Source organism: Oncorhynchus masou, chromosome 31, assembly GCF_036934945.1.
Source record: "Oncorhynchus masou masou isolate Uvic2021 chromosome 31, UVic_Omas_1.1, whole genome shotgun sequence".
NCBI classification, from domain to species: Eukaryota; Metazoa; Chordata; class Actinopteri; order Salmoniformes; family Salmonidae; genus Oncorhynchus; species Oncorhynchus masou.
This window is the reverse complement of record NC_088242.1, coordinates 26,293,386-26,321,168: the sequence shown is the minus strand read 5'-3', so window position 1 is coordinate 26,321,168 and position 27,783 is coordinate 26,293,386. Positions and strand designations below refer to the sequence as shown.

Below are 27,783 nucleotides of genomic sequence, written 5' to 3'. Positions count from 1 at the left end.
TGCAGTACATGTCCAGTATGTGGATACTGTACATATTCCTACTGTATACAGTTACTATTCCACTACAGCAGATGGCGCTAAAAATCCTGTAGCTTCTTCCCGCTTCCCCGTTACGTGACCGGATATGCGATTTCCAAAACATTGGTGGGATGTGCAGGCTAATACAATGAAGTTCCGAATAACTCCTAATGTATGCACTTGTGGTTATTTTCTTACAACTGATGATATGCAGGTATACCGAAAGCCGTTTTAGTTAGCAATTAGGTTAAATGTATTTTCTTTACCGACTCGTTCTTGCAGAGTACAACCATGTTGAATAGCTAGCAAGCTAGATAGCATTCAAGCTATATTGTCTGACTGACCAACATTATTACTGACAAGAACTCACAGTACACGGAGGGAGATGGCTGGTCAACTACTTGAATTTGAGACGGAGATGTTCCTGAGTTTGTTTGGCTCGGACGGGCTGCTGGTGACTGCGGAGGGCATGGGGATAGACCGCATCCTGCTGCAGTTCATGCGGGTGTACTCCGAGGAAGGGAGTCTGGTGCTGCTGCTGAACACTACCACGCCCGAGCAGGTGGGTGAATAATAGCGGTGCTCGGGGAACGTATGGTCAGGGGCCCAATCAGGAGGGGGCAACGTTACACAACGATTATAGGTGGCTACTTGACATCACCTGCTTGACTTTCAAGGTTGCATCAGGAGGGCTTCAGCTAGGATGGACCCCCCCATGGTTGCAGATCTTGCATGAATCGAACTCTAGGTGAAGTTTGAACAACGTTACGTGTCTTTCTATGTAGAAAGTTTGTAACAGTAACCAATAACCCATGTTCCTATTTGTGCTTCTATTTCCTCTGCTAGGAGTTCTTCACAGAGCAGCTGCGAGCTGAGGGAGTGAGCCACCTGCCCCGGACAGTGACCAGTGATGTTCAGAGTACAGAGCGCTACGAAGTTTATACACAGGGAGGGGTCCTGTTTGTCACCAGCCGTATCCTAGTGGTGGACTTCCTCACTGACAGGATACCTGCACACCTCATCTCTGGTCAGTATATAGTGTAGGCAAAACTAGAGTTTTTACCTACCAGTTATGTTATATTAGTATGGATAATGGTACCAAATGGTCCTGGATACAAATCAGACTGGGATGTGTGAAAACAATGCCCTAAGATGTAGTTGCTCAAAAGGACACTCATATTGCTCTCTCTGTCTAAGCACTATCCTTTCTCTGTTTGTGCTGCTTCACTTTATTTATTTACATCGACCCACAACTTTCTCTGTTTTCCCCAGGTATACTGGTGTACCGGGCTCATAAGATAATTGAGTCTTGCCAGGAAGCCTTCATCTTGAGACTGTTCAGACAGAAGAATAAGACAGGCTTCATCAAGGCCTTCACAGACAAGGCCACATCCTTCTCCTCAGGCTTCTGTCAGGTGGAGAGAGTCATGAGGAACCTCTTTGTCAAGAAACTTTTCCTCTGGCCCAGGTGGGTGGGGGAGACCGTTTTATTTACTTTTTTACTCCTTTGTGTGGTACCTTCTTGGATTATTGATGACGATGGATAGTTCTCTCTCTCTGTCTCCCCGCCTCTCTCAGGTTCCAGGCGTCAGTGAACTCGGTTTTGGACAGACACAAGCCAGAGGTGGTGGAGTTGCATGTGTCTCTGACCCCGGCCATGAGGGCCATCCAGAGCTCTGTCCTGGACATCATGAATGCCTGTCTGAAGGAGCTGAAGCGCTACAACCCCACGCTGGAGGCAGAGGACCTCTCCCTGGAGAATACCCTTGGGAATGCCTTCGAAAAGGTCAGACTTGTTTGTTACATAGGAATTAAGCATCAATACCCACTGGAGTAAACTAACTACAACTTCTTGCAGTTCAGCAATAACCATTGTATGCATAACACAACTCAATGTGAATATACATTTATTGTTCTTCATATTAGCATTAGTGATATAAAAACATGACTGCACACTGCTTGTCTCCAGACTAGAGGTCGACCGGATATGATTTTTCAACGCCGATACTGATTATTGGAGGACCAAAAAAAGCCGATACCGATTAATCAGATGATTTTATATATATTTTTGTAATAATGACAATTACAACAATACTGAATGAACACTTTTATTTTAACTTAATACAATACATCAATGAAATCAATTTAGTCTCAAATAAATAATGAAACGTGTTCAATTTGGTTTAAATAATGCAAAAACAAAGTGTTGGAGGAGAAAGTAAAAGTGCAATATTTGCCATGTAAAAAAGCTAATGCTTAAGTTCCTTGCTCAGAACATGAGAACATATGAAAGCTGGTGGTTCTTTTTAACATGAGTCTTCAATATTCCCAGGTAAGACGTTTTAAGTTGTAGTTATTATAGGAATTATAGGACTATTTCTCTCTATCATTTGTATTTCATATACCTGTGACTATTGGATGCTCTTATAGGCACTATAGTATAGGCACTACAGCCTAATCTCGGGAGTTGATAGGCTTGAAGTCATAAACAGCGCAATGCTTGAAGCACAGCGAAGAGCTGCTGGCAAATGCAGGAAAGTGCTGTTTGAATGAATGCTTACGAGCCTGCTGCTAACTACCACCGCTCAGTCAGACTGCTCTATCAAATATCAAATCATAGACTTAATTCTAATATAATAACACACAGAAATACGAGCCTTAGGTCATTAATATGGTCAAATCCAGAAACTATAATTTCAAAACAAAACGTTTATTCTTTCAGTGAAATACGAAACCGTTCCGTATTTAATCTAACGGGTGGCACCCCTAAGTCTAAATATTTCTGTTACATTGCACAACCTTCAATGTTATGTCATAATTATGTACAATTCTGGCTCTTCGTGCACAGAACGCAAGAGAAGTGACACAATTTCCCTAGTTAAAAGAAATTCATGTTAGCAGGCAATATTAACTACATTTGCAGGTTTAAAAATGTATTATTGTGTATTGATTTTAAGAAAGGCATTGATGCTTTCTTCACGAATGAGCTTGTTAAATCATCACCCATTTGGCAAAGTAGGCTGTGATTCGATGATAAATTAACAGGCACCACATCGATTATATGCAACGCAGGACAAGCTAGATAAACTAGTAATATCATCAACCATGTGTAGTTAACTAGTGATTATGTTAAGATTAAACTTATCATATAAAAGACAATTAATGCTAGCTAGCAACTTACCTTGCCTCCTTGCTGCACTCGCATAACAGGTAGTCAGCTTGCCACGCAGTCTCCTCATGGAGTGCAATGTAATCGGCCATAATCGGTGTCCAAAATTGCCGATGACCGATTTATGAAAATGTGAAATCGCCCGACTGAATCGGCCATTCTGATTAATCGGTCGACCTCTACTCCAGACGTTACTTAAATCAAGGCATCCGCTGTACTCTATTGACCACTTACAAATTTTCTCTCATATTCCTGTTTGTTGTGCCTGTTTGACCCCCAGACTATCCGTCACTATCTGGACCCTCTGTGGCACCAGCTGGGAGCCAAGACCAAGTCTTTGGTCCAGGACCTGAAGATCTTACGTACCCTGCTGCTCTACCTCACCCAGTACGACTGTGTCACCTTCCTCAACCTCCTCGAGTCACTCCGCTCCAGCCAGAAAAACTTTGGAAGCAACTCTGGTAAGACGTTGTAAGAACTGTCCTTGGAGAGTAAGAGAATATGAATAGCTAACTGCATTGCTTAGTTTCATTGGAGAGCTATCGTATGAAGGTCTCTGTGTTTCCCCTTCCATTATGTTTGGCAGCCCTAGATGCTGATTCAAGGAAAAATGTCACTCGACTGTGGTTCATTTCAACAGGGTGGTTGTTCCTGGACTCCAGCACCTCCATGTTTATTAACGCCAGGAGTCGGGTGTACTGCATTCCTGAGTCCAAGAAGAAACTCAAGGTGGGAGCTGACACAGAAAAACAACAAAGCACTTCAGGTAACTAACTGCTCTCAAAATATACATTCAAGCACAATCTCTATGGCAATATTATATGTAATTCTACTTCTTTCAGAGGAAGAGCGTGAACATTTCGCTACATCCACGATAACATCTGCAAAAAAATGTGTATGCGAACAATACCATTTTATTTTATGCTTTCTGGAGCTGAAGAAAATTATTTTTGTGTGTCTGCCCCAGAGGTGAAGAGGGTGCTGGTGCTGGAGCAGAACCCAAAGTGGGAGGCTCTGACAGAGGTGCTGCAGGAGATAGAGAAGGAGAACAAGAGCTCTGAACTCAAACCAGGTCAGCCACTAGCAAATTCCAATATAGATAAAGTATTGTATATGGACACACAAAGAGTATTGTATATGGACACACATATTCCTACCAAAGCTATGCCATGCGTTAGTAAACTGTTCAGTCCTAGGTGGTGAGTCTCACTATTCTTTGTCTGATTCCCCAGGCCACATCTTGATCTGTGCCAGTGATGACAGAACCTGTGCTCAACTTCATGAGTACATCAGTCGTGGCTCAGACTCCCTACTCAATAGACTCTACGCTCGCACCATTGGCAAAAGAGATGCCCTGTTCAACCCAGACGCACACAAACAACAGGGCCAGAGTTGGGCCAGGAAACAACAGCCTGAGAAAGAGACCAAAGGAAAAAAAGCCAAAGGGAAGGCGGCAACCAAGCCAAACTCAAAGAGTAAAAAGAGGCCGTCTCTGACCCTGACTCAAATGGTTGGCAACAGAGAGGGGGATGAGGGAGAAGTGATGGGCAGCAGTGGGGATGAGGAAGGCCTGTTGGAAAAAGAGGAGGAGGAGGAGCTAAAGTTAGACTTGTCGTCTGACGCCTACTACGGTGTTCTGAAAGAGCCATTGACTGTTATCCACCCTCTGAGGGGTTGCACTGACCCCTACAGTCTGACGCGGGTACTGCACGAGGTGGAGCCCAGTTTTGTGGTGCTTTATGACGCCGAGCTCAGCTTTGTTCGTCAGCTGGAGATTTACAAAGCCTCCAGACCGGGGAAACCACTGAGGTAATCAAACAAATCCTTTATCCCCATATTCATTTTTACACAGATCTTCTGAATTACATGTTGTTTTTTTCCCAGATGAAGTCACTCATGAAGCATTTCCTTTTCCTCTCAGGGTGTACTTCCTGATCTATGGTGGCTCCACTGAGGAGCAGAGGTACCTGACTGGTCTGGCTAAAGAGAAACAAGCCTTTGAACACCTCATCAGGTCAGACATCTGCTGCATTATATTATGATCATCCTTCAGTTTCCATACCATGTGTTAGTTTGTGAGCTGTGCTGACTGACTGGGTGTCTGTGTGTGTGTGATTGCAGGGAGAAGGCCACTATGGTGGTTCCTGAGGAGAGAGAGGGAAGAGAAGACACCAACCTGGATCTGAGCAGGAGTCAGGAGCCTGCTTACTCTACTACCAACACACGCAAAGCGGGTAAGTGATGTGATTAAATTGCATCTGATTTATTACACTGTGGGTGGCTTATGTCCTACAATCCACATCATCTATCTGAGTGATTTGTTGATGTAATTTCATGTCATGTCTCTCCAATCAGGGGGCCAGGAGCAGCCCAAGGAGCCGTCCCGTGTGATTGTGGACATGCGTGAGTTCCGCAGTGAGCTCCCTTCCCTCCTCCACCGACGCGGCCTGGACATCGAGCCTGTCACCCTGGAGGTGGGCGATTACATCCTCACTGCCGACACCTGCGTGGAGCGCAAGAGCGTCAGTGACCTGATTGGCTCGCTTCAGAGCGGACGCCTCTACACCCAGTGCCTGTCCATGACGCGGTACTACCGGAAGCCCGTCCTGCTGATCGAGTTCGACTCGGCCAAGCCCTTTTCCCTGGTGGCCCGCACCGACTTCCGCCAGGAGATCTCAGCTAACGACGTCACCTCCAAGCTGACCCTCCTCACCCTGCACTTCCCCCGCCTCAGGATCCTCTGGTGCCCCTCCCCACACGCCACCGCAGAACTTTTCCAGGAGCTGAAGAAAGGTCGACCCGAGCCGGATGCCGCCGCGGCCCAGGCCATCACTGCCGAGTCGGACACGGTGGCAGAGTCAGCTGACCTCTTCAACCCTGGGCCATACGACTTCCTGCTTCGGATGCCAGGGGTTAATGCGAAGAACTACAGGGCTCTGGTTAAACACGCAGATAGCCTGGCACACCTAGCCAAACTAAGCCAGGAAAGGCTAGCACAGATTCTGGGGCATGCTGGCAATGGGAAGTCGCTCTATGAGTTCCTGCATAATACTGTGGACATCCCTGCCCCTGCACAGAAATGTAAATAGTCATACACTTTAAAGGAACAGATGCTGATATGTGATATCAGCTATGCTCAGGTTTGACTTTTAGAAAGACTATGGAAGGAACTGTGCCTTGTGTATGGACTGAACTCAATTGTGTTGTCATTGTATGTGTTTGTGAATTTTGTTATCCAACTTTGACTTTGTAAATCTTTGAATATGTAAATGGATGTTTTGCTTACATGAGCTGAATTATATTTAGGATCTGCTGTTGGATTTGATACTTGCAGTACTGTAGTGGAAAACTGCTGATACAGAGGAGTCAGTAAGCAGAAAGTGTTTTAAATCGGGTGTGAAACATCCGGTCTGTGGGTGGTTTCATAAAAACAATCAAATAAATTTGTGGGAGGAACGAAGTCAATATACTTTCAAATTACTAAAACCAAATAGAAACTAAAGCATCAAAAATTCCAGTTTTGACAGCAAGGAAATATAACACATTTTCAGTGCGGCCCTCCAAACCTCATTGATGATCAAATGTGGCCCCCGGGGCGAAATTTATTTGACACCCCTGTTTTAAAACAAATTAAAGTTTATTTGTTGCATTTACAGCATACAACAGATATTAATACTGCCCAGGGAAATGCTTAGTTACAAGCTCTTACTCAACATTTACATTTACATTTAAGTCATTTAGCAGACGCTCTTATCCAGAGCGACTTACAAATTGGTGAATTCACCTTCTGACATCCAGTGGAACAGCCACTTTACAATAGTGCATCTAAATCATTAAGGGGGGGGGTGTGAGAAGGATTACTTATCCTATCCTAGGTATTCCTTGAAGAGGTGGGGTTTCAGGTGTCTCCGGAAGGTGGTGATTGACTCCGCTGTCCTGGCGTCGTGAGGGAGTTTGTTCCACCATTGGGGGGCCAGAGCAGCGAACAGTTTTGACTGGGCTGAGCGGGAACTGTACTTCCTCAATGGTAGGGAGGCGAGCAGGCCAGAGGTGGATGAACGCAGTGCCCTTGCTTGGGTGTAGGGCCTGATCAGAGCCTGGAGGTACTGCGGTGCCGTTCCCCTCACAGCTCCGTAGGCAAGCACCATGGTCTTGTAGCGGATGCGAGCTTCAACTGGAAGCCAGTGGAGAGAGCGGAGGAGCGGGGTGACGTGAGAGAACTTGGGAAGGTTGAACACCAGACGGGCTGCGGCGTTCTGGATGAGTTGTAGGGGTTTAATGGCACAGGCAGGGAGCCCAGCCAACAGCGAGTTGCAGTAATCCAGATGGGAGATGACTCAACACTGCAGTGTTTAAATACTAGGTTTTATTATGATGAATGAATTGTCTGATAATGTTGGTAATGAAACATTTTTATACTGTTTGTCAGAACTAAACTAGGGCTCTATTAAAATATTCAGGTATTGAACATTGGCTCTACATACATCGTTTGGTCTTATCTCTTGAAAAATAAACTTGCCAGAAAGTGCTTCATGATTTGTCATTCTTTGTTTGCTCAGAGTTATATGATATATTGCTGCCAACGATAAACATGTATTTATACACTTATGCGGTGTAGAACGATTTGCCATCTAAGTTGAAGACTCGAGCGCCCCCTGTGTCTTGAATGCAGGCGAGGCAACGCAAAGCTTCTGTTTGACTACTGATTACGTCACAATTTATCCGAACATATCAGCAGGAGCCATTTTATTCCGCGAATGAAACTTCCGATTTCCTAAAAAACACAAGACATTCTTCTCGACATCAATTGCAGTGTGTCGTTGAATCGAATGGTAAACCTTTTCATACGGCAATGCGAAGGAATTGGGTAAGATATTTGAACTGGGTAGGGCTGTCTTGTTTTTAACGTGCGAGCAGAACTAGCAGCATGGCTAGTAGCAGAGTAGCGTTAGTGAGTGCAGAGGTTGTTGATGCAGTCATGCCATGTAGAATACAGCGAGCTAGTTAGCTATCAATGCGAGTGGTTAAAGCCGCCACAGTAGACAATGTGTAAACTGATTTAAATTACAAGATGACAATATTGTTCCGTGTCTTTTCTTTCACCCCCCTATTTTATGCGGTTTACATGCTATCTTGCCTGTCAGATAACCGCACTGACACGCTGTCTCTGTGATGTTGGAAGCTAGCTAACGCTAACTTCTCACAAATTACAACCAACGTCTCGCAGTTAACTGTAGTGCCTTCTCTTTAATCAGTCAGCCTACCAGTAACCGCTAGTGAACTGAATGCAATGTTTTTTGTGTATGCGGTGATATCTCTAGACCTCCCAGTAATGCCACCTGTTACAATGTAACGTTAGCAGCTAGTAAGTCAACTCTGATATCCTACGCCATTTGCTTCATTATCACCAAGGATATCTGTTAAAGGGCAGCCACATATTTTGTCAACTGTTAGCACTGTGAATGCTTGACTCCGCACACCGTAACTCGGTGAGGTCAACGTGGGTCTCAGTCATAAATGGGTGAGGGAGGATGAGCCAGCCCCTTGGGATAACTAGCACCAAAGAGAGAGACTAGCAGATCAAAGAAGATAAAGATGAAAGTGAGGCTGAGAGTGAAGTGGTTGCTGCCTGCAACACATCACTTGATGATGACACAACACAAACACCTCGCCTGACAACACTCTTGCTTGAAATGGGATAAGGTAGATTTGAGATTTTGCATAGGACTTTGTCAGAGCCACATATGGCTCTGCCTTATGAAGCTAACAGATGGTGAGGAAAATAATAGTGAATTGTTCTGGCATACTGTGATTATAATCTGTCTTGCCAAACATTTTACTTCTAACTGATGTTGCCAAGTTTTTAAAGCTCCTCTCCTCATCCTAACAATGTCTTGATTGTTGGTTCATTGGTTGCCAGAGTTAGGTTCTGTTTTTCCTGCACACAAAATCTTATCCGGTTCTAACCTTCACACCAGAGTAACCTGAACCATCCACCCAATTTAAACCTCTTACGATGTCTCAATGAACTTTAACCTTTGGTCTATATATTAATTGATGCCTTCTCCTCTTGGATTTCTGCCTATTTTCTCTGTTGTGATATGGCCTCATGAGTCACAGATTAGGCTAGGTTTGTTGTGCCTGTCTCTCTAGAAGTCAGAAGAGTCACAGTCAACTGTCACGTTCCACGCAATAATTTATTTCCCTCAAGGAGTAGGTGGGATGTGAGTGTGCTTTGGTTTTGTATTTACATTCAACATTGTACTTATTTAGCAGATCTTATCCAGAGCGACTTACGGCAGTGAGTTGTACTAGTCCCCTGTGGGGGTCTAGTTCCCACAACCCTGGAGTTGCAAGTGCCATGCTCAACCAACTGAGCTACACGGGACCTTTTATCTTGTCTGCATTAATTAAAAAAAATGTGGGGGGTGTGGGTGAAAGCAGTTGTCTAGCAGGAAATGGTTTGTCTGGCCAGCTGGCTGAGGTGATAGAGCAGACTTCCACTGTAGTGAACTCTATGCTGTAAAATACTACTTGAGTAAAAGTCTAAATGTATTTGGATTTAAATATACTCTAAATAAGTATAAATATTAAGCAAATCAGATGCCTCCATTCTTTTTATTTATTTTATTTATGGATAGCCAGGGGCACACTCCAACATAATTTACAAACAAAGCATTTGTTTTTAGTGAGTCCACCAGATCAGGGGCAGTAGGGATGACCAGGGATGTTCTCTTGATAAATGTGTGAATTGGACCATTTTCCTTCCCTGCTAAGCATTCAAAATGTAATGAGTACTTTTGGGTGTCAGAGAAAATGTATGGTTTAAAAAGTACATTATTTCCTTTAGGAATGTATCGAAGTAAAAGTTGTCAAAAAGACACAGTAAAGATGCCCCAGAAAACTGTTTTTACTTAAGTACTTTACACCACTGACTCCGGCATGAACCATAATAACATCAGCATTGGCCTTATCTCAAGAAGGAGCAGTCATTTTTGTTGGACTAGACTTGTGGGCTATTTCAGTCTCTAAGAAACCAACTTCAAATCGCTAGGATTGGGTTTGAGGGGCAATAATGTCCACAGCACAAGATACTGTTACTGGGCTGTGACTTGCTGCAAAGGGACTGGTTTTATACCTGAGACACACACACACCAGGAGATTGTGTGTTTAAGTCTGCCGCGAGAGACTAGACCACCCTGACTGAACGGCGAGGAGAATACTGAGTGGGTATTTTCCTAAAGACTGTGTTAGGAGTTCCTCCCTGTAGTGAATATGAAGAAGCATGTTACCACTGCAGTAGCATAACCCCTTTACAGACTGGAGAGGGGCTTGTGTTGTGTATAGATACTTAGCTGACCTATGACCTCTTCTTTGTAATGATGAGGAAGGGGCAGTCCCAGACCCTGTGGGAGAATGCGTTTAGTTCATATGTGCTCTTGATATACAGGCAAAGCTGTCTAATTGTTTATTTGATATTCTGGAACTATGTTATCCCAGGCTGTAGACTGCTATTATGCAATATTACAATATATTAATTGCAAAGTTATGTTTACTGTTAGGTGTACGTCTCCATCCTGCGTCTGTATGCCCATAGTTGGTGATATGGACCTTGTATTGTTCCTTTAAGACTGCTAGGTCAATACATACTGAATCAGTAGGATACTATTAGGCAGGAGCAGAAGGTAATCGATCTGTCGTACCCTCATGCATTATCATGCTCAGCACACTTAGACCCTTGTAGACTTTGCACTCAAAACCTTCAGTTTTATGAAAATGCAAAACAACAGTATTTTAAAGCTGAATTGTAAACACCAGCACATTTACATACATCTATTATCTCCAAAGCCATCTACCATTAGGCCTAGCTGGGCACCACCTTGTCCCTTCTGTGGGTTTCCCTTTGATGAACACATGGTACTCGTTGCTAATGCCTATAGCAGGACAGAGCAGTTGTGTAGGAGCACGGTTGATATTTACCACACATTGTCTAGTCATGCATGATGTTTGCTTTCCCTCTGAGGGGACCAGGTACTTCCCTCTGTTTGAATGTAAACAAACCTGTTGACCTTGATCTTCAGTGGTCAGTTCCTGGAGAGCAACAAGTTTTGTGCATGCTCACTGTTTTGTTCCAGCCCAACATTAAAAACTCCTCCTGATTCAACGATCATCAATACCTTGATGAGTTGAATCAGGTGTTTTAACATGACGCCCGAGCGCGCACACTCTCTATCCAGGGTTCATTGATTGTGGCCATTGGCAGCCCAGGACCTGAGGAGAGTGCACTAGATCCTCTGTAGCTTATAAACTGAGTTCTGAGGTGTTTTGTATCTTGTTTGAACTGGTTGGTGCTACTGTCACAGTTTGGCTTTCAGTAAAGATCCCCTCATGTAGGTGAGAGCTTGTCCCGCTAGTGCTTCTCCTTTTTGTCTCTTTCAATTTAAGGGGCTTTGTTGGCATGGGAAACATATGCTTACATTGCAAAAGCAAGTGAAATGGATAATAAACAACAAACATTAATAGTAAACATTACACTCAAACTCTGGCTCTCTGACTCTCAATTCAATTTCAATGTAAGTCCTTTATTGGCATGGGAAACATATGTTGTCATTGCCAAAGAAAGTGAAGGAGATAATAAACAATAAAAATGATCAGTAAACATTAAGCTCTCTCTCTCCCCCCTCCAGAACACCCCTTCATCCCATCGTCACAAAGACTGCAGCATGCTGTTGCTATAGCAACCGTCGCTTGCCGCTGCAGTCCCGGTGTTTCTTTGCAATACCTGTTTTTTGTCTCAGGTAGCCTGTATGCTTTGGTACTTTGGCAACTGGTAAGTATTTATTTTTTTAAATCCTCTGCTTTGGGCTGGGTGTGTCAATGTCTAGTTTATACATGCAGAATTACTGTTACCTCAATTAATCACGAAATCCCTAGTTTGAAAGTGTCTATTTTCAGGAAGTTGTGCTGTGCCATTTAAAAAATAAATAATTCCCCCCACATGGGCCAGCACCCTAGCAATTCAAGTTCCAGCCAATTAGATTCAGCCCCTCGGCATTTGAGTGACCGCTAGCAAGAATCACATACAGCAGAGCAAGAGCGCAAGGATGTGGAGCGCAATGATGTGGTGCACATGGCTGTACCAGACAATCCCTTTGTCCTTTTTACTAGTGAACTATAATATCTCTTAACGGTCCCCCCAGCGTGAGTTTTCCTATGCGCGTGTTCCTAAATGTGATTTTTACGCAACAGGACAACTGCCCTCAAACAAGACATGCTGCATGCTAATTATCAATGGGGTGTGTTTCAACTTGTCAATATTACATGATTTTCTAACAACAGTTTGAAATGAGGTATGTTCCCCCTCATTAATTCACAGAAGTGGTTCCAAAACTTGTTATAAATCCCGTACCCCTTCAAGCATTCAACCTCCAGCTGCGTACCCTCTCCAGCACCAGGGTCACCACACTCACAAATGTTGTTTTTTTGCCATCATTATAAGCCTGCCACACACACACTATATGATACATTTATTAAACATAAGAATGAGTACGTTTTTGTCACAACCCGGCTCGTGGGAAGTGACAGTTCTTATAGGACCAGGGCACAAATAATAATAATATAATAATAAGCTTTCTCTTTATTTAACCATCTTACATATTAAACCTTATTTGTTCATCGAAAGTTGTGAATAACTCACACCGCACATTGAATATAGTTGTGGAGAGTCCCTGTAATCCTAGCTTCAGATCATTTAGGCGAGAAAAAACATCACCCAGATAGGCCAGTCGTGTGAGAAACTTGTCAAAGTGAAACTTATGGTCAGTAAAGACCTTTAAGCTCATCTCTCAATTAAAAAAAAAAAACGTCAATACTTTGCCCCTTGATAACCAGTGAACTTCTGTATGTTATAAAAGCGTTACATGATCGCTGCCCATATCATTGCATAGTGCAGAAAATACACGAGTTCAGGTGCCTTGCTTAACAAAGTTAACCATTTTCAATGTAGTGTCCAAAACATTGTTCAAGCTGTCAGGCATTCCTTTGGCAGCAAGAGCCTCTCGGTGGATGCTGCAGTGTACCTAAGTGGTGTTGGGAGCAACTGCTTGCACGTGCGTTACCACTACTATGTCTCCCTGTCATGGCTTTTGCGCCATCAGTACAGATACCATCACATGTTGACCACAATAGTCCATTTGACGTCACAAAGATGTCCAGTACTTTAAACATATCCTCATCTGGTTTCCAGTGGTTTGCAGAAGAGGATGTCTTTCTTAATTTATTCCCCCCCCATAAATGTAACCGATATATACCAGGGCTGTGCCAGGCCTGCCACATCTGTTGACTCATCCAGCTGTAATGCATAGATTTCACTGCCTAGTATGCAATGCAGGAATTGTTTCTAAACATCTAATGCCATGTCACTGATGCATTGTGAAACAGTGTTTGATGAAGTCATGGCCTGCATACTGTGTTGTGTATCTTAGTGGCCTTTTATTGTCCCCAGCACAAGGTGCACCTGTGTAAGGATCATGCTGTTTAACCAGCTTCTTGATATGCCACACCTGTCAGGTGGATGGATTATCTTGGCAAAGGAGAAATGCTCAGTAACACAACATTTAAGAGAAATAAGCTTTTTGTGCATATGGAACATTTCTGTGATCTTTTATTTCAGCTCATGAAACATGGGACCAACCCTTTACATGTCTATTTTTGTTCTCCTTTTTTGAAGGTTGTACTGATTTATGATGAGCTAATGCTAAGCCATTTGCGTTCTGTGTGTCACGTAAATGTCTGTCAGACACACAATGTTTTATAGCAAAACGATGAGAAGGGATGGTTCACTCGCCTTTCAAGTAAACTTCCGTAAGTGAATGATGGTAGATTACGCACTCCCTTCAACATGCATACTGCAAATAGACCCAACTCATCTTGTCTCTGCATGTTTGGTTGATGCAGAAAAACTAACATGGTGACATGCACAAACTACCCACTGTGGGATTACTTTTGACTTTTAGAAAGTATTTTACTCAATTATTTCAATCACTGGTTAGCTCACCCATGATGTGATAAATTGTACGTAGTATTTGATATGAGCTAACTCGTATTATGGTTTCTATCAGCCGATAGTTGGGTATATACAATTTGGACTATTGTAGCCTACATTTTCAGATTTGGATGAGTATTGTGTTATGCTACTTCTGTGACTGTCTGAACATTGCATTGATAATAAACTGCTCACATTGAGGACATATTGTAAAGACTGTTTGTGTGAAATAAGTGGGGCCAGCTCAAATGCTGACTGTTGTGTCAATTGTAACTACACGTTCTAATCACACTGGTTTGAGTCTACGCTGCAGGGACCGCTGTGTTCATATGCGTTAATGATTTTTCTGATCTGATACAAATCTTGCAACGGTTGGTGGTCAATGTCTTTGACATTCAAATTTGCACAAAATGCTTTCTTAGTTCTGATAGCGCATTAATTATAGTTTGTAGTAGAATGTACTTTTAAATCGTCTGTCTTCTGTTTCCAGGTCTGTCTCCATGGCTTAGTGTGCTGTAGCAGTTGGACCCAGGCAGAAGTCTCTCTTCTCCTTCAGCCCCTCTTCCAGTGGTGGTAAGGAATGGCATTATGACAGAACGTTTCCATACCAAATGGTACTAAATCCACTACTTTTTACATTTTTATTAAGACTCCTATTAGGCTATATAAACACATTTTGGCCAACATTCAGTTGTCTAGTAACAGGTAGGCATTTTACTAAAAATTAACAATCCATGGTAGAAAAGGTTCACCATTCAAACAGAAAGATTAGGCTGCATCAACCTACATTTTTAAAAACATTTGTATTTTTTAGGACCTTTTATTTAAAACTTGTTAACGGTACAGGTTCCCCAAGGGGTACCCCCCCCCCCCCCCGCTCAACTCAAACGGTGGCGCACAGGATGCAAAAATATTCTTAGAAATATTTAACCTCCACACAATAACAAGTCCAATAGCTCAAATGAAAGATAAACACCTTGTTCATCTACCCAGCGTGTCAGATTTCTAAAATGTTTTACGGCGAAAACATAGCACATATTTATGTCAAACCACCACAAAGACACAGACGATATACAGCCATTTTGTCGAACAAAAGATGCAATCACAAACGCAGGATTAAAAGAAAAATAATGATGTCATAATGTTATAAACGTACAAAACAATTGGTGATTCAACCGGACAAAAGCACTTCTTCTCAGGCAAGCTGGAACAGAACCCACTCTGCCTCCCAAAGGGTCAAAAGCTCACGGGATTTGCACAATTAAACGCTCTACTGAATGAGGACATCTAGTGGAAGACATAGAAAGTGTTTCCAGATCCATAGCTGGTTGGGAAGGGTGGGGGCGATGACATCAAAGTTGCCCCAACTTTCAGGTTTCCAAAACTAGTTTGGGAGATTGCCTGCCCTGTGAGTTCTGCTATATTTACAGATGTAATTCAAACGGTTTTAGAAGCTTTAGAGTTTTCTATCCAATAATAATTATTAAATGCATATATTAGCAATTTTGGTAGATTTTTTTTCAGTTTACTATGGGCACGCAATTCATCCAAAGGAGGCAGTATTGTCCCTAGCCTTAATTAACTAGGCAAGTCAGTTAAGAACAAATTCTTATTTTCAATGGCTGCCTAGGAACAGTGAGTTGGTTCCAATGATATTAGGCCTAAGTCTGATATTTAGGGCCAACTACTTAAATCTGGAAGATAGGAATATGGTGTCTTACTAAAGGAAAAAGGAGTTCAGGTGAAATTTAAGAGCTGAATCTGAGACTCAACAGCCTCTTTTGAAATGTCCTCTTTTAGAAACTCAGAACCAGCTATGGCGGGCTGCACTCCCCTCACTAGGGCACAACACTGGAACTTTCAGACTCATGTTGTGTAGAACAGACTAGGGCTGTTTAGTGACCGTATTACCGCCACACCAGCAGTCATGACCACAGTAAAATTCCACATGACCATTGAGTCACGGTAATCTCTTATACACTCTGGACATGTGTTGATAGTAGCCAACTTGCTAACGACCATCGGGTCGCTAATGGCTTGGTACTCAGTGCTCTATTGTCCCTCTAACCACTCTGACGTGATTTTTCATTTACACTAATGTCAAACACTTAAAAGCCTGATACTGTTTCACAGTTAACACTCACCTCACTGTGATTGATCTAATTGAAGAAGTTCAACAACATTTTTATTTCACTCTTATTTAACCAGGTAGGCCAGTTGAGAACTATTTCTCATTTACAACTGCGACCTTGCGAAGATATAGCAAAGCAGTGTGACAACACAACAACCGAGTTACACATAAACAAACACCGTCAATAACACAATAGAAAAATGTATGTACAATGTGTGAGAATGTAGGGAGGTAAGGCAACATGGTTGTTGTGGATGTTTCACAGCCTAACACAATGAAATGGACCCTGCTTTCTGAGGTGATTCATTCATAACACCCAGACGCATAAGCTCTAATACGCATAGTCCTATACAGTGCAGACTCCAGCTACCCTTGTCGTCGTCCCCCCCCCCCCTTCACACCACTGCCACTCTGTTGTCATCTATGCATAGTCACTTTAATAACTCTACCTACATGTACGTACTACCTCAACTAACCGGTGCCCTGCACATTGACTCTGTTACTGGCCCCCCTGTATATGTTATTTTTTACTGCTCCTCATTAATTACTTGTTACTTTTCTCTTATTCTCATCCGTATTTTTTTGAAACTGCACTATCGGTTATTTCATTGTAAGGTCTACTCCGTCTGTTGTATTCGGCGCATGTGACTAATAAATTGGATTTGCATTCAAAGTATTAAGACCTCTTGATTTTTCCACATTTTGTTGTGTAACAACTTTATTCTACACTTGACTAAATAAGTTGTTTTCCTCATCAGTCTACACACAACCTCATCATGACAGAGCAAAAAATGGTTTAGAAATGTTTGCAAATTTATTACAAATTAGAAACGGATACCTGAAAGGGCTCAAATTCTAAATCCAATAGCTAAGTTATCCATGGTATGACCATCCAAACAATTCCTTCTTTTTCTTGACTGACCGCCTGACAAAGTCATGACCGCCACATCCCTAGAACACACACAACTTAGTAAGGGATCATGTCATGTGGAGTTGGGGATCGTGTCAGCTCTATTCATTAAATCTCTAATGGGTTTTCTGCTATGTTCAGAACCTTGCACCCTCTTCAGCGCAACCCTAATATCACAGTCGGTCTCCAGCCCATCTTTCCTCTACCAGACAGACTGACGTTATTGTTCTAACCTGGGTCTAGTCTCCAGTGACATAATACGTTGAATACCCAGAGCCTCAAGATAAAGTAACATTTAATTTGAACTTTTTTTTTAACTGGCTCATGTGGTGGGCTCGACTACCTCTGTTTGGCTGAGGAGAGGTGGAAGGCGAGTGCTGACTGACCAGATTATACACTGCTCAAAAAAATAAAGGGAACACTTAAACAACACAATGTAACTCCAAGTCAATCACACTTCTATGAAATCAAATTGTCCACTTAGGAAGCAACACTTATTGATGACAAATGTCACATGCTGTTGTGCAAATGGAATAGAAAACAGGTGGAAGTTATAGGCAATTAGCAAGACACCCCCAATAAAGGAGTGGTTCTGCAGGTGGTACCACAGACCACTTCTCAGTTTCTATGCTTCCTGGCTGACGTTTTGGTAACTTTTGAATGCTGGCAGGGCTTTCACTCTAGTGGTAGCATGAGATGGAGTCTACAACCCACACAAGTGGCTCAGGGAGTGCAGCTCATCAAGGATGGCACATCAATGCGAGCTGTGGCAAGAAGGTTTTCTGTGTCTGTCAGCGTAGTGTCCAGAGCATGGAAGCGCTACCAGGAGACAGGCCAGTACATCAGGAGACGTGGAGGAGGCCGTAGGAGGGCAACAACCCAGCAGCAGGACCGCTACCTTCACCTTTGTGCAAGGAGGAGCCGGAGGAGCACTGCCAGAGCCTTGCAAAATGACCTCCAGCAGGCCACAAATGTGCATGTGTCTGCTCAAACGGTCAGAAACAGACTCCATGAGGGTGGTATGAGGGCCCGACGTTCACAGGTGGGGGTTGTGCTTACAGCCCAACACCATGCAGAACGTTTGGCATTTGCCAGAGAACACCAAGATTGGCAAATTCGCCACTGGTGCCCTGTGATCTTCACAGATGAAAGCAGGTTCACACTGAGCACATGTGACAGAGTCTGGAGACGCCATGGAGAACGTTCTGCTGCCTGCAACATCCTCCAGCATGACCATTTTGGCGGTGGGTCAGTCATGGTGTGGGGTGGCATTTCTTTGGGGGGCCGCACAGCCAGAGGTAGCCTGACTGCCATTAGGTACCGAGATTAGATTCTCAGACCCCTTGTGAGACCATATGCTGGTGCGGTTGGCCCTGGATACCTCCTAATGCAAGACAATGCTAGACTCATGTGGCTGGAGTGTATCAGCAGTTCCTGCAAGAGGAAGGCATTGATGCTATGGACTGGCCCGCCCGTTCCCCAGACCTGAATCCAATTGAGCACATCTGGGACATCATGTCTCGCTCCATCCACCAACGCCACACCACAGAATGTCCAGGAGTTGGAGGATGCTTTAGTCCAGGTCTGGGAGGAGAACCCTCAGGAGACCATCCGCCACCTCATCAGGAGCATGCCCAGGCGTTGTAGCGAGGTCATACAGGCACGTGGAGGCCACACACACTACTGAGCCTCATTTTGACTTGTTTTAAGGACATTAGATCAAAGTTGGATCAGCCTGTAATGTGATTTTTCCACTTTAATTTTGTGTGACTCCAAATCCAGACATCCATGGGTTGATGAATTTGATTTCCATTGATAATTTGTGATTTTGTTGTCAGCACATTCAACTATATAAAGGAAAGTATTTAATAAGAATATTTCATTCATTCAGATCTAAGATGTGTTATTTTAGTGTTCCCTTTATTTTTTTGAGCAGTGTATAAATTGCTTGCCTCTTGAAATGTGAATATTTGTGTGTTTTAGATGTACTTGTGTTGACACTTTGGTCAGTACATGTGATCTGAAATAAAGACTGCTGTAGATTGACAGTCATGTAAACCAATGCATAGAGGGGTTGATAGCTGCTTGGTTACTCATCGACGTCTGTAGTATCTAGTGTCCCCACTGTCACCAGTTTTTTTTCTTCTTGGAAAAGAAAACATAACTGTAGATACTGATAATGGATAGTTGTCTCTTGAGGCACACTAAAGTCAGACATGGCAGAACAGTGGTTGTCTTCTGTTTTTGTGTGTGTGTGATGAGACTGCTGGGTCTCTTAGCAACAGTGGTCATTTAAGGAGTGGCTGCTCTCAAATCACTGTCTTCTGGACCATGTAAGATAACTTTTACATCTGTGGGATAATAAACATTAAGTTATTGAAACGATTGGACCACAGCAACGGAATGGCAACAGTAATGAACAAAGAGAGGGATGTTTCTATGTGGAGAATCAACAATCCTCAAGGGATTCACAGAAAATCCCTGATATGGTCTCAAGTATTGTATTCTGAAGTTGTTGTTTTTTTAAATGTGGTTGTTGTGAACAAAAGTTATGAAGTGTGTGTGAGTCCATGTACAGCTATGTACCTAGATGCTTTTAAAATCTTTGTCCTTTTAAGTTGGTACATTGGTTGGAATGTTGGTGCTGTTTCTTAGTCCAGAGGTGAAGCTAAGTAAGAACAGAGCTGCATGGTGCAATGCCAATACCAACATGTCAGGATTGTGCCCCTTTAGCCCTAGATGGATGTGGTTTGAATGGCTGAACGGAGCTGATGGTGGGACCCGGAACCATCATCATAAACTGATTATTCGGAACTATAGTTGCCAAACTGTTTGATTTTTTTTTCTCCCTTAACACTAGAACTGGCTGGCCTTTCAGCCTATAGGTACCCGCTAGAGAACGTTGCTGGGCATCCCATTTATCATATGCATCAGATCAGTGGTGTGAAGTACTACCGAAGTCGTTTTTGGGGGTATCTGTACATTACTATTCTTGACAACTTTTACTTAATTTACATTCCAAAAAAAAAAAAGTACATTTTACTCCCATTTTCCCAGACACCCAACAGTACTTGTTACATTTTGAATGCTTAGCAGGACAGGAAAATGGTCCAATTTAATACACTTATCAAGAGAACATCCCTGGTCATCCCTACTGCCTCTGATCTGGCGGACTCACTAAACACATGTTTTGTTAGTAAATTAGTGTTGGAGTGTGCCCCTGGCTATCCTAAATAAAAAAAGAAAATTATGCCCTCAAGTTTGCTTAATATAAGGAATGTGAAATGGTTTATTCTTTTACTTTAAAACCTCTTAAGGATCGTACCCCCCTTTTATTATAATTTCACCTAAAATGACACGCCCAACTAACTGCCTGTAACTCAGGACATGCATATTGTTGATACCATTTGAAAGGAAACACTTTGAAGTTTGTGGAAATGTGAAATTCATGTAGGAGAATATAACACATTAAATCTGGTAAAAGATAATACAAAGAAAGAACTTTTCTATTTATTTTTTGTTCCTTTTGAAATGCAAAATACACATTATATGACTTAGGAGTTGGCCAATAGATGGCAGCAGTGTGTGTGCAACATTTTAGACTGAGCCAATGAACCATTCATTGCAATACTGTTCAAAATGTTGTATCAAGTCTGCCCAAATGTGCCTAATTTGGTTTATTTGTACATTTTAAAGTACATAACTGTGCACTCTCCTCAAACGATAGCATGGCATTATTTCACTGTAATGCCTACTGTAAATTGGAGAGTGTAGTTAAATTAGCAAGAACGTCAGCTTTCTGCCCGTATAATACATGTCTATGTCCTGGAAAGTTTGCTGTTACAACTGTCATGCTAATCACATTAGCTCAACTGTCCCGGTATAGAGACACTGATCCTGTTTGAGCAGTTACATTTCATTTTGATTCTTAAGTATATTTAAAACCAAATACTTTTAGACTTTCCCTCAAGTAGTATTTCACTGGATGACTTGTCATTACTCAAGTATAACAATTGTGTACTTTTTCCACCACTGCATCAGATGCATATCAACCCGCAAGGTGTGCAAACATAAGCACCAACGCTTGATAAATAGTGCATAAACTATTAGAAATAATTAATTGCATGAAGAAATATTTGTGAAAATGTATAATTAAATAACAATAGTGTTTAGATAGTCAAGGATATGTTTTGTATAATTCTACAAACGGCTCCTGAGTAGCGCTGCAGTCTAAGGAACTGCATCTCAGTGCTAGAGGTGGCACTGCAGACCCTGGTTCTATCCCAGGCTGTACCACAACCGGCTGTGATGGAGAATCCCATAGGGCGGTGCACAATTTGGCCCAGCGTCGTCCGAGTTAGGGGAGGCCACATTGTAAATAAGAATTTGTGCTTAACTGACTTGCCTAGCATTATTGTGCTCGTATACGCATGCCTTTAAAACTTCTTATGGCTGCAATCCAGTTAATGGGATGATATGACAACTGCCAGTGAAAGTGCAGGGCGCCAAATTCAAAACAGAGATCTCATAATTAAAATTCCTCAAACATACATGCATCTTATACCGTTTTAGCTTCTTGCGTCGAGCAATCCCGGATCCGGGATCCTATTTATAGCCTCAAGCTTATTAGCATAACGCAACGTTAACTATTCATGAAAATCGCAAATGAAATGAAATAAATATATTTGCTCTCAAGCTTAGACTTTTTTGTTAACACTGTCATCTCAGATTTTCAAAATATGCTTTTCAACCATAGCTAAACAAGCATTTGTGTAAGAGTATTGATAGCTAGCATAGCTATAAGCCTAGAATTCAGCCAGCAGCATTTTCACAAAAACAAGAAAATCATTCAAATAAAGTAATTTACCTTTGAAGAACTTCAGATGTTTTCAATGAGGAGACTCTCAGTTAGATAGCAAATGTTCAGTTTTTCAAAAAATATTATTTGTGTAGGACAAATCGCTCCGTTTTGTTCACGTTTGGCTATGAAAAAAACCTGTATCCAGTTATAGCCTCAAGCTCATTAGCATAACGTAACGTTAACTATTTATGAAAATTGCAAATGAAATGAAAGTGCTGGCTCTCAAGCTTAGCCTTTTCTAAGCAACACTGTCATCTCAGATTTTCAAAATATGCTTTTGAACCATAGCAAAACAAGCATTTGTGTAAGAGTATTGATAGCTAGCGTAGCATTTAGCGGGCAACATTTGCACAAAAACCAGAAAAGGATTCAAATAAAATCATTTACCTTTGAAGAACTTCAGATGTTTTAAATGAGGAGACTCTCAGTTACATAGCAAATGTTCAGTTTTTCCTGAAAGATTATTTTGTGTAGGAGAAATCGCTCCGTTTTGTACATCACGTTTGGGTACCAAAAAAACCCGAAAATTCAGTCATCAAAACGGCAAACTGTTTTCCAAATTAACTCCATAATATCAACTGAAACACGGCAAACACTGTTTAGAATCAATCCTCAAGGTGTTTTTCACATATCTCTTCATTTGATATATCGTTCGTGGATGTCTACTTTCTCCTCTGAATCGCTTGGAAAAAGACGTGCAGTTGAAGATGACACACCAATTTCGACAGAGGACACCGGGCGGACACCTGGCAAATGTAGTCTCTTATGGTCAATCTTCCAATGATATGCCTACAAATACGTCACAATGCTGCAGACACCTTGGGGAAACGATAGATCGGGCAGGCTCATTCCTTGCGCATTCACAGCCATATAAGATGACAATGAAAAACAGAGCCTCAAATCCTGCTCATTTCCTGTTTGAAGTTTCATCTTGGTTTCGCCTGTAGCATCAGTTCTGGGGCACTCACAGACAATATCTTTGCAGTTTTGGAAACGTCAGTGTTCTCTTTCCAAAGCTGTCAATTGTATGCATTGTCGAGCATCTTTTTGTGACAAAATATTGCGCTTAAAACGGGCACGTTTTTTTATCCAATAATGAAATAGCGCCCCCATAGATGTAAGAGGTTAAAGGTAATCTTGTTGTTAATCCCACCACAGTGTCCGATTTCAAACATGCTTTACAGCGAAAGCACCACAAACGGTTATGTTAGGTCACCACCAAGCCACAGAATAAACACAGCCATTTTTCCAGCCAAAGATGGGAGTCAAAAAGCACAAATGGAGAGAGAATTAATCACTAACCTTTGATCTTCATCAATGACACTCATAGGACTTAATGTTACACAATATATGTATGTTTTGTTTGATAAAGTTCATATTTATATCAAAAAAATCTGAGTTTACATTGGCGCGTTACGTTCACTAGTTCCAAAAACATCCAGTGATTTTTTTGCATAGCCTCATTGATTCAACAGAAATACTCATCATAAATGTAGATGATAATACAAGTTATACACATGGAATTATAGATATACCTCTCCTTAATGCAACCGCTGTTTCAGATTTCAAAAAAACCTTATGGGAAAAAGCGAACCATGCAGTAATCTGAGACGGCGCTCAGAAAAATAATCAAATTAGCCTCCATGTTGGAGTCAACAGAAACCAGAAATTACATGATAAATATTCCCTTACCTTTGATCTTCATCAGAATGCACTCCCAGGAATCCTAGTTCCACAATTAATGCTTGATTTGTTCGATAATGTCTGTTATTTTATGCCCAAGTAGCTACTTTTGTTAGCGCATTAGGTATACAAATCCAAACTCTCATGCATTACTTCGGACAAAATCTTCAATAAGTTATATTACAGGTTGAAGAAACATTTCAAACTAAGTATAGAATCAATCATTAGGATGTTAAATCGTCAATAAAGTTCCAACCAGAGAATTCCTTTAGAATTCCTGTCCAGAGGAGCAACAAATATTGATATCATGTGGAATGCGCGTGACCAGGAAATTACTCATTCAGCTCTTATTCAGTCCCACAACACAGTAGAAGCCTCATTCAAGTTGCTAAAGACGGTTGAAATCTAGTGGAAGCCCTAGAAAGTACAACTTCATTCATATCCCAAAGTGAATTCAATAGGGCCTGGGTTGAAAATCGACCAACCTCAGATTTCTCACTTCCTGTTTGGATTTCTTCTCAGGTTTTTGCCTGCCATATGAGTTCTGTTATACTCACAGACATCATTCAAACAGTTTTAGAAACTTCAGTCTTCTATCCAATACTACTAATAATATGCATATATTAGCAACTGAGACTGAGGAGCAGACCGTTTTACTCTGGGCACCTTTCATCCAAGCTACTCAATATTGCCCCTGCAGCCATAAGAAGTTAAGCATGAATCAATCTGGTCTTCTCTTTATACTTCGGGTCCACAGTCAGCACACAGCTTCGGGGCATTGTGTGAGCAAGCCCCACAAACAAATAGTTTGCACTGCACACAGTTTTCATTGCCCTTGTTTAGTGTGCACCTGCCGCAGGTGTCTCATCTCTGAAGCGGCTGAGTGTCATGGTCTCTCAGAATTGTCCACCCCATACCTATCAGACCAAAAAGACTCCACATCCATGCTCTTTCTGCCGTATGCCCGGCAGACATACGAAAGTGCATTAAATGCTTTGAGTTCATCCCACGTACGGTTTCCTTTTCTGTGCCCTTGAGCAACAGTACAGTCTCTGTGCTGCAACATCTGAATGTCACAAACTCGTCACTCTTTTCTACCCAAATTGTGCCATCCCTCCCAGACCCCTTTCTCTTGGCAGTTGGGATCACCGTCTCCGTTGGCTGTGTTCTGGTTTCTCTGCGGCGAGGCTCGAAGTCAACATCAGAGTACGATGAAGACTCTTCATCAGAGAAGTCGATTTCGAGCTCAATCGCCAATCCAACTCTTGCTATTTTCTGCAGCATTTACAATGCTGTCAGTGCGTCCATTTGTTTTGGTTCGGCTTGCCATTGTGAACTACACACTGTATGTTGTACTAAGTGTCTGATTTGCCTCTGCAAGGGGAAATTATATACCATTTCCAGTCTTTTCATAATAAAATAGACTGCCCACAATTCTTCATTACACTGTTGTTCTAAATTCAATCATCCTATTCACTCTTATCATTCAGATCAATCAATCACCCTCCAGTTCATTTGAAGTAACATGCACCATTGCGTTTCTATCGCCTGTTCAGCCATTGACGACAGAATAGCATATTTACATTTTAAGTTTGTTACTAGTGTTTGCGTAGTAGCCAGATCAATGCTGCTGCGCGAGTGGTCATGTGCTGAATGCATGGATATTCTTGGGAAATTTGGAAATCAAGCTGCACCTCCTTAATTTTGAGCTCTTCCTGATATACAGTGCCTTGCGAAAGTATTCGCCCCCCTTGAACTTTGCGACCTTTTGCCACATTGCAGGCTTCAAACATAAAGATATAAAACTGTATTTTTTTGTGAAGAATCAACAAGTGGGACACAATCATGAAGTGGAATGACATTTATTGGATATTTCAAACTTTTTTTAACATATCAAAAACTGAAAAATTGGGCGTGCAAAATTATTCAGCCCCTTTACTTTCAGTGCAGCAAACTCTCTCCAGAAGTTCAGTGAGGATCTCTGAATGATCCAATGTTAACCTAAATGACTAATGATGATAAATACAATCCACCTGTGTGTAATCAAGTCTCCGTATAAATGCACCTGCACTGTGATAGTCTGAGGTCCGTTAAAAGCGTAGAGAGCACCTTGAACAAGGAACACACCAGGCAGGTCCGAGATACTGTTGTGAAGAAGTTTAAAGCCGGATTTGGATACAAAAAGATTTCCCAAGCTTTAAACATCCCAAGAAGCACTGTGCAAGCGATAATATTGAAATGGAAGGAGTATTTGACCAATGCAAATCTACCAAGACCTGGCCTTCCCTCTAAACTTTCAGCTCATACAAGGAGAAGACTGATCAGAGATGCAGCCAAGAGGCCCATGATCACTCTGGATGAACTGCAGAGATCTACAGCTGAGGTGGGAGACTCTGTCCATAGGACAACAATCAGTCGTATATTGCACAAATCTGGCCTTTATGGAAGAGTGGCAAGAAGAAAGCCATTTCTTAAAGATATCCATAAAGTGTCATTTAAAGTTTGCCACACGCCACCTGGGAGACACACCAAACATGTGGAAGAAGGTGCTCTGGTCAGATGAAACCAAAATTGAACTTTTTGGCAACAATGCAAAACGTTATGTTTGGCATAAAAGCAACACAGCTCATCACCCTGACCACACCACCCCCCTGTCAAACATGGTGGTGGCAGCATCATGGTTTGGGCCTGCTTTTCTTCAGCAGGGCCAGGGAAGATGGTTAAAATTGATGGGAAGATGGATGAAGCCAAATACAGGACCATTCTGGAAAAAACCTGATGGAGTCTGCAAAAGACCTGAGACTGGGACGGAGATTTGTCTTCCAACAAGACAATGATCCAAAACATAAAGCAACATCTACACTGGAATGGTTCAAAAATAAACATATCCAGGTGTTAGAATGGCCAAGTCAAAGTCCAGACCTGAATCCAATCGAATCTGTGGAAAGAACTGAAAACTGCTGTTCACAAATGCTCTCATCCAACCTCACTGAGCTCGAGCTGTTTTGCAAGGAGGAATTGGAAAAAATGTCAGTCTCTCGATGTGCAAAACTGATAGAGACATACCCCAAGCGACTTACAGCTGTAATCGCAGCAAAAGGTGGCGCTACAAAGTATTAACTTAAGGGGGCTGAATATTTTTGCACGCCCAGTTTTTCAGTTTTTGATTTGTTAAAGTTTGAAATATCCAATAAATGTCGTTCCACTTCATGATTGTGTCCCACTTGTTGTTGATTCTTCACAAAAAAATACACTTTTATATCTTTGTTTGAAGCCTGAAATGTGGCAAAAGTTCGCAAAGTTCAAGGGGGCCGAATACTTTCGCAAGGCACTGTATATAGGAATCAAAATGTTTTACCTGCATGTGACTCGGAAGGAGGATTTTCTAAAGTTATGCTCCTTTCCCTGCATCTCTCTATTACAGATGATGCACCCATATATTCATGCACAATTTGTTAACTGATAGGCCTAATATAGTCACTCATCAGATTGTCAATTTAATATTGTCTATGGGCTAACTCTTGTGTGTGAATGTGTACTTATGATGAGCCGGCTGTGCAGGCTGACTGGCATCGTTTTCTTCCCGTTAATCAACTTGTTAAAAGATATGTTTTGCATTATTCTAAAGGCCTACTGCAACACAGCATGTTTTACTTTCCCTTACAATACATTTGATTAGTAATAGTTATAGTAAATATAACTGTTCCATAACAGCTTCTTTTTACAAAGTAAAACATAGGAGAACGGTATCAACTAGAGGTCGACCGATTCATTCGGAATGGCCGATTTCAAGTTTTCATAACAATCGGAAATCGGTATTTTTGGGCGCTGATTTACAAAATATATATATATATTTTTATTTATTTATATTTTATTTATTTATATTTTATTTGACTAGGCAAGTCAGTTAAGAACACATTCTTATTTAAAATGACGGCCTAGGAACGGTGGGTTAACTGCCTTGTTC

The 27,783-nt window shown here is 41.9% G+C and overlaps 2 protein-coding genes across 5 annotated transcripts in view; both read left to right on the top strand.

The window, feature by feature from the left end:
• Window positions 1-16: 16 nt before the first annotated feature.
• ercc4 (excision repair cross-complementation group 4) lies at window positions 17-6,896 on the top strand. Its single transcript, XM_064950519.1, has 11 exons — window positions 17-580; window positions 865-1,045; window positions 1,291-1,486; window positions 1,597-1,804; window positions 3,468-3,648; window positions 3,828-3,953; window positions 4,155-4,259; window positions 4,420-4,996; window positions 5,109-5,201; window positions 5,309-5,421; window positions 5,543-6,896. Exons 1-11 carry the CDS (start codon window positions 404-406, stop codon window positions 6,274-6,276), a joined length of 2,691 nt encoding a protein of 896 aa, XP_064806591.1. The 5' UTR covers window positions 17-403; the 3' UTR covers window positions 6,277-6,896.
• Window positions 6,897-7,910: 1,014 nt separating this feature from the next.
• The window catches only part of mrtfba (myocardin related transcription factor Ba), a 46,772-nt gene continuing 26,899 nt past the window's right edge, over window positions 7,911-27,783 (top strand). For 3 of the 4 annotated variants that reach the window (XM_064950518.1, XM_064950515.1, XM_064950516.1), the window contains exons 1-3: window positions 7,911-8,054; window positions 11,875-12,017; window positions 14,722-14,804. The gene's annotated coding sequence lies outside the window, so the exon portion shown is untranslated. The remainder of the gene's footprint in view (window positions 8,055-11,874; window positions 12,018-14,721; window positions 14,805-27,783) is intronic. The other variant, XM_064950517.1, reaches the window with a different exon arrangement.